The sequence below is a fragment of the Anopheles moucheti genome, chromosome 2, assembly GCF_943734755.1.
Source record: "Anopheles moucheti chromosome 2, idAnoMoucSN_F20_07, whole genome shotgun sequence".
NCBI lineage: Eukaryota > Metazoa > Arthropoda > Insecta > Diptera > Culicidae > Anopheles > Anopheles moucheti.
This window is the reverse complement of record NC_069140.1, coordinates 18,972,062-18,986,654: the sequence shown is the minus strand read 5'-3', so window position 1 is coordinate 18,986,654 and position 14,593 is coordinate 18,972,062. Positions and strand designations below refer to the sequence as shown.

Genomic DNA, 14,593 nt, shown 5'->3' with positions numbered 1-14,593 from the left:
GTGCTCGGCTTAAACTCATCAATTGTTTCCGGTAGCGTTCACCAGTAATTGTTTCTCCCGGTTTCAGAAGTTCGTAGTTTTTACGTTAGTGATACTTTACACTTTAAAACAACACAAACGCAAATAAAAGAACTGTTTGTTACAGGGAAACACATATACTATATTATAGACTAAAATGTGCAGTGTCACATAGTTGACTTTATCGATCCGCTGCTCAAACCCGACTCCCCGCAGCTTGATCGGGATCGAGGCCACGATTTTCCTCCAGTAAAACCGTCAATTCTTCGTCGGCGAACGTTTCGGGCTCTTTCACGTTGAGCATCCTCCACGGTGAAATCACCGCTTCGAAAGCGTCGGAACCAATCCCGACACCTTGTTTCGCTTAGAGCAGCATCGCCGTAAACACTCGAAAGCTCTCGATGCGCTTCGGCTGCCGTTTTCTTCGCTCGAAACAAAAACAGCAACGCCTCCCGCATATGGCGCTTATCCGGCTCAAAATCAGACCTTTTCAAGAACTAGGAACTTTTACTCGCACGAAATAATCACTAATCTGTTTACTCAGTTTGATTATGTCATTCCCGAAATTGATTTATGACGTTTGTAATCGTCAAAATCGCGCCACAGTCCAAAGGTCTCTTTTTCTACTCGCTTAATTGTTGTGACTAGCAAACTGCAAGCGGATAAAGTAAGTTAAAATAGAGCTAAGGACCGCAGCAACCGAACTCTGATTTACAAGTGCAAGTGCAAAATGCAGGCAGTTCGATTCAAACGCCCCGGCAACCAAAAACCACGAGCAACGAAGATAGAGAGCTTGTGGTATCGGCGTATGAGAACGAGGCAACGCATGCAAATATTAGCTAAATGCTAAACAAAAAACTTCAGGCAGTTCATGGGATAATAAAAAAGTATCAAACAACATAGCAGATCGACGCCAAGAAACGTGGTGGCAACAGGCAGAAAGTGTTGTCGCCACAAGCCATAAGCGATGTTCGGAGCTGGATCAACGCCGGTTGTACGGTGACGCTGAAAACACTCGTCGAAAAAGCAAACTGCAAGAGGATAAAGTATGTTAAAATAGAGTTGATGGTTAAGATGGTTAAGCTGATTCCAGAGCGGCACAAACACTGCCAACAATCAGAGATCGGAAATTACATGCTACACAGCTTTACGAAACAGCTCGGAAAATTCCGGACAATGGCCTAATCTACCTGGACGAAGTGGGATTCAACGTCAGCATGCGCACGCTTAAAGGACTTTGATTGAAGCTCATGTCTGTTAGGATGTAAAGAGAACGATGTAACTCAGAGCTCAGTTGTTGCGGCCCTTAGCTCTATTTTAACTTACTTTATCCGCTTACAGTTTGCTAGTCACAACAATTAAGCGAGTAGGAAATGATACCTGTTGTACCCTAGAGCCTGAAACACACAATAATGCAAGAGCGTTTTAAAATTTCGAATCGTTTTAATTGCTGTGCACATATACGTACCTTCACGTATGTTTGTGTTTTATGTTAACCGACAACAAAAATAAACGCACGATTTGTGTTAAATAGAAAACTGAACGCAGGATACAAGTAGGATTGTTTTGCATACTTGGATTTAACTGGATAACTTTAGACGCGTCGCTTGCATTAAATAACTTTAGAACCATCTCTAGCAATACAATCGAATTAATGAACTCTTCGTCTTTAGTATTTTATTAAAAATTGCGGCAGCAACTTCAGTGGCGTCATCTATTGGAATTCCCCAGACAAAAGCCATTAGCTTTGGAAATGTGCAACTTCACCACAACTAAATTGTTAATTAATTGTACCTTACTGGCTTTGTGCTTTGCTGGAATAGTGTTTTGACCAATTTATCTCGTTCAATCTAACGTTTTGTTCTTTTCGTCCGATCATTACCCTTCAAAAAAATAAATTATTGACAGTGGCGGACGCCATCGTAGTGGTGAGAAGGCAAACGTTCGAAGCGAATGTCAAACCCGACAGTTAACATGGCGAGTATTGCAATGGTCTGACCTGCTCTACTCACTTTGCCTTTACTCACTGAGGAAGGAGTTGCCCGTGTGCGAAAAATCTGTGGAAAATTATGCAATTTGCATCACGATTTCCGCACCGTACGCGGTCGTAAAGTGCGACAACGGGCGTAGGAAGATGTCGTGCGTGTGACTGTTGTAAAGTTTGTGCTCGAAACGGTAATTATTGCCAGAAAAATGGCTCACAAGCAGTGTGGTATTTTTTGTTGGTAGAGTGCTTACACGTGCGTGTGTGTGCGTATGCGTCAGAGTGAAGGGGAAGGCAGGAAAGCTTGCATGAGCGCGAGACTGTGTGTGTGAGCGCATCGTGCGCAGCAAATGGTACAATTCATCTTGATTTTCGATGTGTTCTCTCGCCGTTGTTCGTCTGCCGTCCGTGTTGTGTTGAGCGTGAAAATTACAGCGATGGTGTTGTAAAAAGATTGAATGGGTAGGCAAAAGGCGAACAGGACAGCCTCCGATGAGGAATCGAATGGAAAAATGTCTCGTGGTAGGAAAAGAACGGTTCAATGAGTAAATTCTTTCACCACCATCACACCACTGCGTGCTCGCTGCTAGCGAAGGTATTCGCCGTCGCGAAAGGGACACGAAGGAAGGCTACAAACAACAGCAACAACAGCAGCCGGCGGAACAAAACGAGCAGGATCAACCGAGCAACGACCGCGAGAGCAGCTGAAAAGGGAGAGCTGATTTTAAAACATTAAAAATGGCCGCATCGCAGGAAGCACAACAACATTGTCACTGCAAACGTCATTGCCTTCATTGGGCGAAATAAACCACTACCCCACCAGAGAAGGCACATAGCTCTTTGTTTGTGGCCGAGGTGCTGGCTGCCAAATAAAACAAAACGGAAACCGTAGCACCAGCAAGCTCAAGAAAAAAAAACACTCACGCATTGTAAAAGTCAGTTTGTGCGTGTGCCAATTGGTAACAAGAAAAACCCTGAACACAGCGCAGAAATGAAGCGGAAAACATAAGGCAAGAAAAAAAAAACACTCCCGTAAAAACTATCCTGCGTGCGTGAGTGTGCGTTGATACAACACTTCACAAAGAGGAAATCAAAGGTGTGGTGTGCGTACTGTCAGTGATCCTTTTTTCCCTATTGTGAACGGATTGTTTATTTTATTGTTTTATCGCAGTAAACCCTACAGTTCATTGCACGCACACGCATACATTCGGGTGGTCTAGTCGTCCAGGATTCCCTTTGACTACTACTGCGCTACGCCGAATGTCCTGAACATGAGTCCCAGTAACCTCTGATGATTCATTTTCGTTTCGTGTGCGTGTGGTGGAATTGGATGCGGCTATCATACGCAAAAAAGGATGACATGCTGCTGTCATTCCAGAGAAACACAGAGTCGTTGGCAGCGAAGCACGGCAATTATAATTAGGCACGCAACAAAAGAAAAGTATACACACTCGGGATTCGTGGCGTACAACAATCAAGCTTCCGAAGCATCCTTTCACAAAAGCTCAGGAATATCGGTGTCGCATAGGTTCAGTTACAACGCACTGTTGGTTAGGATCATCGTAGTGAAGAAAAACAGCATTCCATTCCGTGTTTGTGTGTGCATGAACTAATGAGTGGTACTGTTTTCTGCTGGGACATTATTGATTACAGAGTGGTGCAGTGTGTTTTTGTCTGTGTTATTATCTATCTTATCTCCTTTTTTCTCATTCCATTTTCCGGATTTCAAAGGGTTCAGGTCGCTGCTGTAGGCTACAGGGTACAAGGGAGCCCATACACTGCCAGGACAGGTATGGACAGGTGGTGTTGCTGAAGTGAAACAGGACTGAAACAGTGTATGCAATCACCACCATCCCAGTATCTCTGGTGCAAAGAAAACGGTGGCAAAAACCACGGAGCCCAATTTCAGCAACAACAACGTAAAATGCATCAAGAATAGAATAACCAAGAAGTTCCTTAACTGACGGCCGCCACCCTCCCACCGCTGCTCTGTGTAGTGGCGTATCGGTAATACGGCAAAAGGATATCAGCGGCACAACTCCAAACGCCAAGTGTGGCCGTTTTTCTGTGGTTGCTGCTTTTAGCGTGTTCTTGGGTACGTAAAATAGTGCAAAAATGCCCAGCGCTTCCTTCTCATCGTCCCGATCGTACGTTCGCCGATCCCGGCGAAAGGGCAACCGAATTCCGCTGCCATCGCGAACTTCCGGTAAGTTGCAAACGGGAATCAAAAACCACAAAGTTTATTCTTGTTTTTTTACGTGCTGCAGAAATATTCACTCGCTGTCTCTTTCGGTTGAATTGAGTCATTTTATTCGTGGACTACTCTGATCATGTTTGCCATATGGCACAGGACGATATGGTGCTGGTAGCGTACACACACAATCTCGTTGCAGAAGTCCATGGAATTGCGATACAATGTGGAAATCACATTTTTCAACCCTTGGGATTGTATATCCTGCTTTTTAGATACCCTTTTGGAAAGTGCATCTCAAAAGAATTCATTAGAAATTGGTGTTGGTTTGTTTTATGCAATCCGACATTCATTATGCTGAAACACTCTTCGCGATTGCTATATGTAATCCTGTTAACATCAAATTATTCTTTGTGCCTACCAAAGTCACCTATGAAAAGGAACACATTTGTGATACCCTGGATAATGAATTGAGCTTGTAAGAAGGTAATAAAATACAAGTGAGTTCGGATACTACTAATGGCCAAGGTGGAATAATATGTATTCCACCATAAGCATTATACTTATTGCACGCAAATATTCGGAAGCACCGTTACCACCGTGTATCACTTTCGGGATTCGTCCTTTTTTCCCCAGTGCCAGAAATCTATTTCACGCGCACACCATACATAACCACCGATGCTCGACCATCCGGGGTCATTGGAAATAGAGGAAACGCTGGCGTGAAACACAACAGTAACAACAAGAAACGGCTTTTCCGAGTAAAAACATGGTTGCGCGTCGTGCGTGTGAGCAAGAGAAAAATCCGGTGGCGTGCAAAGAAAAGAAACAAGAACAAAAAACTTAGCGGTGGAGGGTAACGGATAATATAAAAAAAGAAAATTTATTCAAATGATCGAACCGTTTTCCCTCCCCACTTTCACTTTCATATCGCTACAGTTAGCCCCGCGTGTTCCGTTAAGACGCACAGAACGGGAAGAAGTTCGGTATCGGTTTTGAATATTTCTAACGTTGCCACTTTTTTGCGTTCTTGGTTTCCTCCGTGCGCCTGACTTCGAAACATAATTGTGCATCGTATGCTCATTTATGTCATACGTTTTGTTTGAGTCGCTGTTAATGAAAACCATTTTATTAATTAAAGTTAGAAACTATTTAATGCGAGTGCCTTTTTAAAAATGACAACTCAATGTTAATTAACGTTTATGGTCTATTCTTAGCATTACCTATACTGTTTTTAAAAAGGAAAACACAAGAAATATGAGTTGTGACACAGAATTCATAGATCGCCAGGCAGAATAATAACCGTTTGTCATAAAAAATGGATATAATGCACACGGCCAGTGCAAACAAAACGTGTTTGGCAAATGGGAGACTTGCACGGATTTTAAAATAGAGTTGCAGTTGTAGAGAGGATGCTCTAGTGGTAGCAGAATGCTCCTTTTCGTTCTGTCTAGTTCTGTTGAAAGTATGGCTGAAGCAAGTCGCAGCTAAGCGGCGTTAATAACTTAAGACGTTGAATAGTTTTCCCTTAAAATCAGAAAAGATTTTACATGCTAGATCGCTTGCTGTTATCATGGATGCGTTAGAACCTGACAAGTTTGATATGATCAGCAAAGGATGTTGCCGGATGGGTAGAATCCGTCTTCGAACTACAGATCCTTTAAAGGATCTGGTGTTATAACACGTCAATTACCAATCGAGATGGCCTATGCCGCAGGTAATTAACCTGGATGTATTAGCGTAATTTCAGTTTGCAACATACGTGCGCATGTTTGGGACTAATGCTCTTCAGTGGTCCGATAGACAAGCTGAAGTATCTTGGGATGCGTTTCATTATTAATAGTTTCCGGACAAATGTAGTAGGAACAGGAACAGCAGTTTCATGCCCACACGTCCGCTTGCACCCTTCGGATATGGCAATCTCTGACAACCGGTGGTGGAAAGCGATCACTCTACACATCATTAAGCTTTCGGTCTGATGTGAAGGGCTCTACTTGTTGTGTATTTTAAAAGTGAATATTCTTTATTATTTTGATTCATTTCTCCATGATGATGGTATTTGCCGCATTGTCGTTTAGAAGTGAATAGTTTTAAACGGCAATAGAAGTGTCCCGTATCGATCATATGTTCATCCTCATCAAATTCTATCCCCAATCATCTTCGTTTTATCAACCTCGACACTAAACAAGTCCCTTCTAAATGAAACCATTTTATTATTAGAACTAGTTTCTTTTTTAATACACGAAATGTGTAACCCTGTACTTCCTTCGAGGAACGAGGCGTGAGCGTGTTGATGGAGGAAGGTGGCCGACCGGAAAGAAACTGTGTGGGCGAATGCAAAGAAGAACACCATCTTCGGTCGACGTACCGAAATAAATTCTAACTACCACCACACGCTGCACACATGCATGCTTCTTGCTGCTTCCACGCTAGAGGTGGACCCTTTTTCCCTCACAAGAAGGGGATTTTGGAGGTAGAGGGTAACGGCCCCGGAGGAATTAAAATAAAAGGCAAGAAGGGAAATGAGTGCACTGAAAATATCCCTGCACGATTGCATCGCGCTGCTGGGGTCGTGTCGAATAGATGCGTACCACCGCCGTGCACTTTGAAGATCACTTTCTCTTGATCCGTTTTTCTCGATCTTCCAACCAATAACTCTCATCATTCCAGTTGCGAGAGTCAAATGAACTGGGTGTCGTCTGACATAAGGTTTCCTAAGTTACTGTAAATAGAAATTGCTACTTCTTGCTACAAATGTTTAATTTAAATGCATGTACTAATTTTTCTTAACTTATTGAGAATTTCGAAGTTTTGCTAATTCTTCGCCTTATCTGTCTATCTTCTCTACAGCAATCTGCGAACAGAACATTCCAGCACCGAACGTTGGTGCAGCTTTGTCGTCGAATGGTGGTGGAAGTGGTGGAGCCGGTGGCGGTCCGGCCGTGACTGCTGCAGCACCCCCGACCGGCACCGGTCCGACGACGGCCGTTAGTACCACGATCAGCTCCACAAATAGCAGTACCTCCGCCAGCTCGTCCACATCGAATGCTCCTTCCATTTCCACATCACCGTCAGCGTCATCGTCGACGAACGCATCGCCAAGCTCCTCAACGGCACTGACGGTTTCCATCACCGGTCTTTCCGTTGCATCTTCCAACGTGATGATGGCCCCACCGGGTGTGTGCACAACGGCTGCCGGATTGTCTAACTTCGGCGGTAGCTTCAGCGGCGCCTCAACCACCACAAATGTGGACCTCGTTGGACCTACGGTGATGGTCTGCGGTGGTGGTGGTGGTGGTTCCGTTTCTGGTACAACGAGCTCATCATCAACGACCACATCCTCACAGTGTCTGTCAGCAATAACGGCTTCACTGTACGCGATCGTCGGTTCGAGCAGTGGCAACAGCACATCGACTGGCGCCTCCTCTTCGTTCGGGTGTTCCGGTGCTTCCTCGTCTTCCATATCAGGAACGGTAGGAGCTGGAGTAGGTTCAACGCCGTGCGGACTGTCCGTTCCGCTTTCCTCTGTAACGCTGTCCGAGGTGAAACAGAGTTCCAACTCGCCATACGATCTGCGCAAAAAGTCCCCCATGACTGCACACGATTCAACCAGTGCCAGCGGTGGAGGTAGTGGAGGAACCGGCAGTGGAGGAAGTGGATGGTTGGTGGGAAATGGACCCGCAACGTCAACGTCGTCCCCGGCATCTTCCTCTAGCGCAATGGGAGCAAACTCCTCGGCGGGAAGTTCCTCGACAACTGCCGGTTCTTCGGTGTCCTCCACGGGTGCACCATTCGGCCTAGGATGTGGCCCATCGTCCTCATCTAGCAATAGTATTAATAACCCGAACTGTTCGCCAGGTGGCGGCAGCGGCAACGTCAGCGGTAATCTTCTTCTACACCATCACCATCATCATTCACACCAGTATCAATCGACAGGTGGATACGATCCAAATGCGGCTGCCTACATGCTGCCGGCACGGAAACGCCCTCGGCGTACTTACTCTAACAGCAACGATGTTGGCACGTCTATGGCAGCCACAATGCCTCAACAACCGACTGCTGCCGCCGCTGCACTGCTCGCTGCAACGGGCGGTGGTTCGTCCGCTTCCTCGTCCGTCGCTTGCCGGCCAGCAGCTACGGCGGCGGTTGTGGCGCTTACCTCTCCAGCAACACCCTCGCCACCGATGGCAACGGCGTCGGTGGCTATGGCGGGCACGATGTGCATGCAGTCAGCGGCACACTATCTGCAGTATGAAATGCCGGACGAGGTGCTGCTTACAATCTTCTCCTACCTGTACGAGCAGGACCTCTGCAGGGTGGCACTCGTCTGCAAGCGCTTCCAAACCATCGCCAACGATAAGGAGCTGTGGAAGCGGCTCTACCAGAACGTGTACGAGTACGATCTGCCGCTGTTCAATCCGGAACCGTGGAAGTTTGTGTTCGTGAAACCGGACGAGGCGGACTATGCGAACCCGTGGAAGGAAAGTTTCCGGCAACTGTACCGGGGCATACACGTACGACCCGGCTATCAGGACCGGCGGTATCAAGGGCGCACAATTGCTTACTTCAACACCGTCCAGGGAGCGCTGGACTATGCGGATGAGAAGAATTCGGCCAACAGCAATGGCACAACGGGTAGCACCGGTAGCAACGGTGGTAGTGGCGGAGGAAGTGGAGCAAGTGGGAACGGTAACAATGGTATGGGTGGTAATAACAGCAATAGCAATAACAACAACGGTGACGATATGGCAGGAGTGGGTGGTGTTGTGGGTGTCGGAGCTGGTAGTGGCGGCGTAGTCGGTGAAGCGATGGCAACGGGCAGCTTAATATTCCTGCACAGCGGAACGTACCGGGGTGAGTTTCTGGTAATCGATTCCGATGTGGCACTTATCGGGGCAGCGGCAGGCAATGTGGCCGAATCGATCATACTCGAGCGAGAATCAGAATCGACGGTCATGTTTGTCGAGGGTGCGAAGCATGCATACGTAGGACATATGACGTTGAAGTTTTCGCCGGACGTTACTTCGACGGTTCCGCATCACAAACACTACTGTCTGGAGGTGAGCGAAAACTGTAGTCCCACGATCGATCATTGCATTATCAGGAGCACGTCGGTCGGTAAGTATTCGGATCAGGAAGGCGAGAGACGAATAGCTTGGAGCGCTGTGTAAATAATGCTTTCTTTCTGTTACAGTTGGTGCCGCCGTTTGTGTGAGTGGTGTCGGTGCCAACCCGCTGATCAAGTACTGTGACATCAGCGACTGTGAGAACGTTGGTCTGTACGTGACAGATTACGCACAGGGCACCTATGAGCATAATGAGATTAGTCGGAATGCGCTGGCCGGTATCTGGGTGAAGAATTACGCTAGTCCAATCATGCGCGAAAATCACATCCACCACGGGCGTGACGTGGGTATCTTTACATTCGACAATGGCATGGTACGTTAACGAGTCGTAAGCTCAAGATGAGATGAGCGCGGTATCTTTAATTTGCTCCCTTATTTTAGGGTTACTTTGAGAAAAATGACATCCACAACAACCGAATAGCGGGGTTTGAGGTGAAGGCGGGTGCCAATCCAACGGTTGTCAAGTGTGAGATACATCATGGCCAAACGGGTGGTATCTACGTGCACGAGAATGGGCTTGGCCAGTTCATAGAGAACAAAATCCATTCCAACAACTTTGCAGGTGAGTTGTGGAAGCAATTTATTGAGTAATTTGCTTTTTGCTAACATCTTTCTGTAATTGTTTGACTTACAGGTGTGTGGATTACGTCGAACAGTAATCCCACGATCAGAAAGAATGAGATCTATAATGGACATCAGGGTGGCGTGTACATCTTCGGCGAAGGCCGCGGTCTAATCGAGCACAACAACATCTACGGCAATGCACTGGCCGGTATACAGATACGCACGACAAGCGATCCAATTGTGCGGCACAATAAAATACACCATGGTCAGCACGGCGGTATCTATGTGCACGAGAAGGGACAGGGGTTGATCGAAGAGAACGAAGTGTACGCTAACACGCTGGCCGGTGTATGGATCACGACAGGCAGTACGCCTGTCTTGCGACGAAATCGCATCCATTCGGGCAAACAGGTTGGGGTGTACTTCTACGACAATGGACACGGCAAGCTGGAGGACAACGACATTTTCAATCATCTGTACTCGGGTGTGCAGATCCGCACCGGTAGCAATCCGGTGATACGGGGCAACAAGATATGGGGTGGCCAAAATGGAGGTGTGCTCGTGTACAACGGTGGGCTCGGTTTGCTGGAGCAGAACGAAATCTTTGACAATGCTATGGCGGGCGTGTGGATCAAGACGGACTCGAATCCGACGTTACGACGCAACAAAATCTACGACGGTCGTGATGGTGGCATCTGCATCTTTAACGGTGGCAAGGGCATCCTGGAGGAGAATGACATCTTCCGCAATACGCAGGCGGGCGTGTTAATATCGACCCAGAGCCATCCGGTGTTGAAGCGTAATAGAATTTTCGACGGTTTGGCGGCCGGTGTGGAGATCACGAACAATGCGACGGCTACGTTGGAGTACAATCAGATCTTCAACAACAAGTTTGGCGGTCTGTGTTTGGCCAGCGGCGTTCAACCAATCGTTGGCGGGAACAAGATATTCAACAATCAGGACGAGGTAGAGAAAGCGGTATCGGGCGGGCAGTGTTTGTACAAAATCTCGTCCTACACTTCGTTTCCGATGCATGATTTCTATCGCTGCCATACGTGCAATACCACCGATCGCAATGCAATCTGTGTGAATTGCATAAAAACGTGCCACTCCGGTCATGACGTTGAGTTTATACGCCATGATAGGTAAGCATACCATTACCGAACACGTCTGGATGTTGATTCGTGGTAGAAACAACTGTAACTAACTGTAACTGAATTACATGGTTTCAGATTTTTTTGCGATTGCGGTGCCGGTACGCTGACAAACCAATGCCAGTTACAAGGTGAACCGACGCAAGACACGGACACTCTGTACGATTCAGCAGCACCAATGGAATCCCATACGCTAATGGTAAACTAGAAGCATCACAGTACGGAAGGCCCACAACGTCAAGTCAACGACACGAAGCTGTCACAGTGCTCATCACAGGGCGTACAGACGAAACAAATCACAATCTAGACGTAAGGCTTTTTTAGGATATAACGGCAGATCGTAATTGAACCCCCTCCCCACTTCCCATCTCCGCGCAGCATTTCGTGGCAGTGTCATGAGAATGGAAACGGAACGGATCATGGTCACTTAAAAGAACGGCAATCACAGCAACTGATGAAAGGTATAGCACACCTGTAATTGATGGGTACCCTGGCGGTGACCACATACGGTGGCGCAAGTCGTATCCGTTAGCTAAGCAGCACAGTAGTAAGCGATAGTATTTTAAAGTTAAGGGTTAGAGCGTACGGGATTTTGGGACGTTTGTCGGGTGTGCATTGTATTGCTCCAGTAATTCGTGTCTGTGCTTGTGGCCATTTCAGTCTGTTTGTGTGTGTATGTGTGTGGTTGTGTGAGTGAATGTGTGTGTGTGTGTGTGTGAAATTGTCCCTTGTGTTGGAAGTAGTGAACAAACTACTATGCTAGAAGCAGAAGGAAGAAGTTTGTCTCAGGACACAGAGAGTCGTGCAACAGAAGGTGATCACCACGTAAAGCTCTACAGGCGTGATCGCAGAGCTATATAGTATTATTATTGTGTTTTTTGTTTGTTTTGGCGAATAGATTGATGTTAGCGGATTTTCGTTCAAAGGATTTGACCGGTGGACCTTTTAACGTTTTTTGTTTCCAACGTCGGAAATCAATCATGCACATATACTCGCCCAACTTCGCGAGCGAACTGATATTACTGATTTATCAATGGAGTCGTCTTTCGCATATTAAGAGCTTGATTGGTTGAGGTAATACTGCTCACCATTATATCATTACTAACATTAGCTAAGAATTGCACCTCGAACGGCAGCTCTCGGAATTGGTCCGTGTTATTGTTCCTTTTTTGCTTCGTGGAACTCGTTTAGCGATCCTTGACTCCTCTGCCATAGGCCGGTTTCGGTACGGATAAATGTAACTTAGTTTTGGTGTTGTAAATTGTCCAGAACACACTCCGGTTTTGTCGCCTTAACGTCTGGAGTGTGACGAATTCGCTTTTTCTCCCCCTTGTTGCCTATAAATTTATGTGACACTGGATTGTTTTTCTTGTGGTTTGGCGAATTCTCCGCAGTGCTACAATCTGCGACTATAATATAGCCGGCATTGAAACAGTGCATAAGAACTGTTAATCCGTAAAGACTGTTTAACATGTTAGTTTATTTCATTTTTACTTAAACGATGGCAACCATTTCACAACATACGATGCGACAGAAATAAGACAGGATCTACGCATCGATAAATTTTAACATTGAAATGCCATGCCTGGTAGAAAGCTCCGGGAATTTTACCTTATCCTCGCCAAGCTCTGATGGTCTGATCATGTCATGGAAATGGTATTGGACAATCCAAACGGTTAAGTCCGCCAGAAGGGTTGGTATGGTTACAGTTGGCAACCGTGTAGTATCTGATAGGGGAAAAAGTAATATACATGCCTCATTCTATCCCTTTCGTCTATATTCCTGGCAACAATAGTTTTCGCACCAGACAAACAGTGTGGATCACAAGTATGAAGTGCACAAAGATACGGTTAACTTAAAACTTACTTTATACAAGTACAAAAATCGAAAGCCCAACTCCGCCTCCGCCCCCTTTTCTAAAGTGGTGCAGGATCACAGGATCACAAGAGGCGAATGAAGCAGCCCAGCTCAAAGTCTCTATAAAAGTAAAAACACATCACAACAACATCACAGGATTATATTCTACTTGGCTGGATTCGTTTTTATAGCGCGATTTTGATTCATAGAGTTAAACCCCCAAAAGCCAAGAAATCGAGTAATGTGAAGAAAGCCAATAATCCCGCGTCCCAGTGCATTTATCTGTGTTAGTACAGGATCTTATCGTATGATTCGTGATCGTATTTCTATTATTGTATTTCTTTATAATATGTTAAAGCTAATGATCTAAATTAACAAAATCCGTGTCACTCCTCCCCCGCATTGCCGCATATCTCGTTTCATTTTGCCCTTCCCGTTCTCTTCCCTCACCACCATGCCTATCTGCTCCTGTATGATATTATACGTTCGTCCTTTTGTTTTTTTTCTGTGGCCACCTAAGCGCACCTGTGTGTGGTGTGTGAATTGTACAAAAAAAAAAGCACGGCAAACGGCAAAAAGCAGATAAAATTAAGGCAAATGAGAATAAAAAACAAACAAACTCAGCATGATACATTTAGCCCGTAAGGAGGTCGTAAATTGAAAAGGCAAACACGTCAAAACCGTATGAATGTTGGTGACCATTTTTAAATTCTGTGTTACAAATGACTTTAGTTTTAATGTTCACCTTACAATTAGTCAAAACCTACCCCCGGTCGCAGATGAAAATGTTCGCGTGCTGCTGACAAATCGTCTACATAATCATATATTCGTAACTGAACCGATGCAAATGCGTGTGCTTATGCGTGCGTGTGCGTGCGTGTGCATTCGTGTGTTCGAGCGCGTATGGAAATTTTGCAGTGCACTTTTAAACAAATTCCATGTGTTTAGCGTCTTAGTTGTTAAGGACATCTGCCGGACTGCAAAAACAAACAAAAACGAACAACCACGCTGTAAGAGGAACGAGAGAAGCGGGGGCGAGTTCCGAAGGAATGGAAGGGGAACCGTGGAAGCAGGTGTGTGGAGGATGAAATGTGGAAGTGGATAAAAACGTGTGTGCGTGTGTGTTATGTCGTAGATTTGTATAAATTATTATCATGCCGTAATAGCGTACATTTTCCTTGTTTTAGATCTAATTTACCACTCGCTCTCACTTTTTTAAACTAGGCAAAATATTTATAGGTTCGGATTATTATTTTACGCAGGAAAAACGCATAACATGTATGTATTGTAACAGTAACGCCCGCTATAGAGCCTTTCTTGCGTACGGCATACTCCTCTGGACCATTCTGTCAGCGAACCGTGTTGTCTAAGCACCAATGTCTCTCTAACAATCTGCTGCTAGGTTCGTGTTAATTGTGGTGGCTTCTGTGCGGCACTCTCTAAGTCAAGAAGGCCACAGAGCATGGGCCACCAGTGTAGCAGCATAGTATCAATTCATGAAAAGCGGACAGAATGAGTGCCCCCTCCCCTCCCCCACGATAGTCGTATTATTAGCTCCTAGCCGTAGGTTCGTAAATGTTTTCGGAAACACTAAACAAACTGATAATTTTCTTATCAATTCATTTTTATGCATATATAAAATACGTGTATCACAAATTTGAGTTCTGTATGTGTTTTTGTGTTTATCGTTTTTTTTGCG

At 45.7% G+C, this 14,593-nt stretch overlaps 1 protein-coding gene across 1 annotated transcript; it reads left to right on the top strand.

Moving 5' to 3' along the window:
• The first annotated feature begins 2,053 nt into the window (after positions 1-2,053).
• On the top strand, positions 2,054-14,548 carry LOC128309640 (F-box only protein 11). Its single transcript, XM_053046074.1, has 7 exons — positions 2,054-2,193; positions 3,734-4,208; positions 7,044-9,311; positions 9,388-9,632; positions 9,701-9,881; positions 9,954-11,028; positions 11,116-14,548. Exons 2-7 carry the CDS (start codon positions 4,118-4,120, stop codon positions 11,243-11,245), a joined length of 3,990 nt encoding a protein of 1,329 aa, XP_052902034.1. The 5' UTR covers positions 2,054-2,193; positions 3,734-4,117; the 3' UTR covers positions 11,246-14,548.
• The last annotated feature ends 45 nt before the right edge of the window (positions 14,549-14,593 follow it).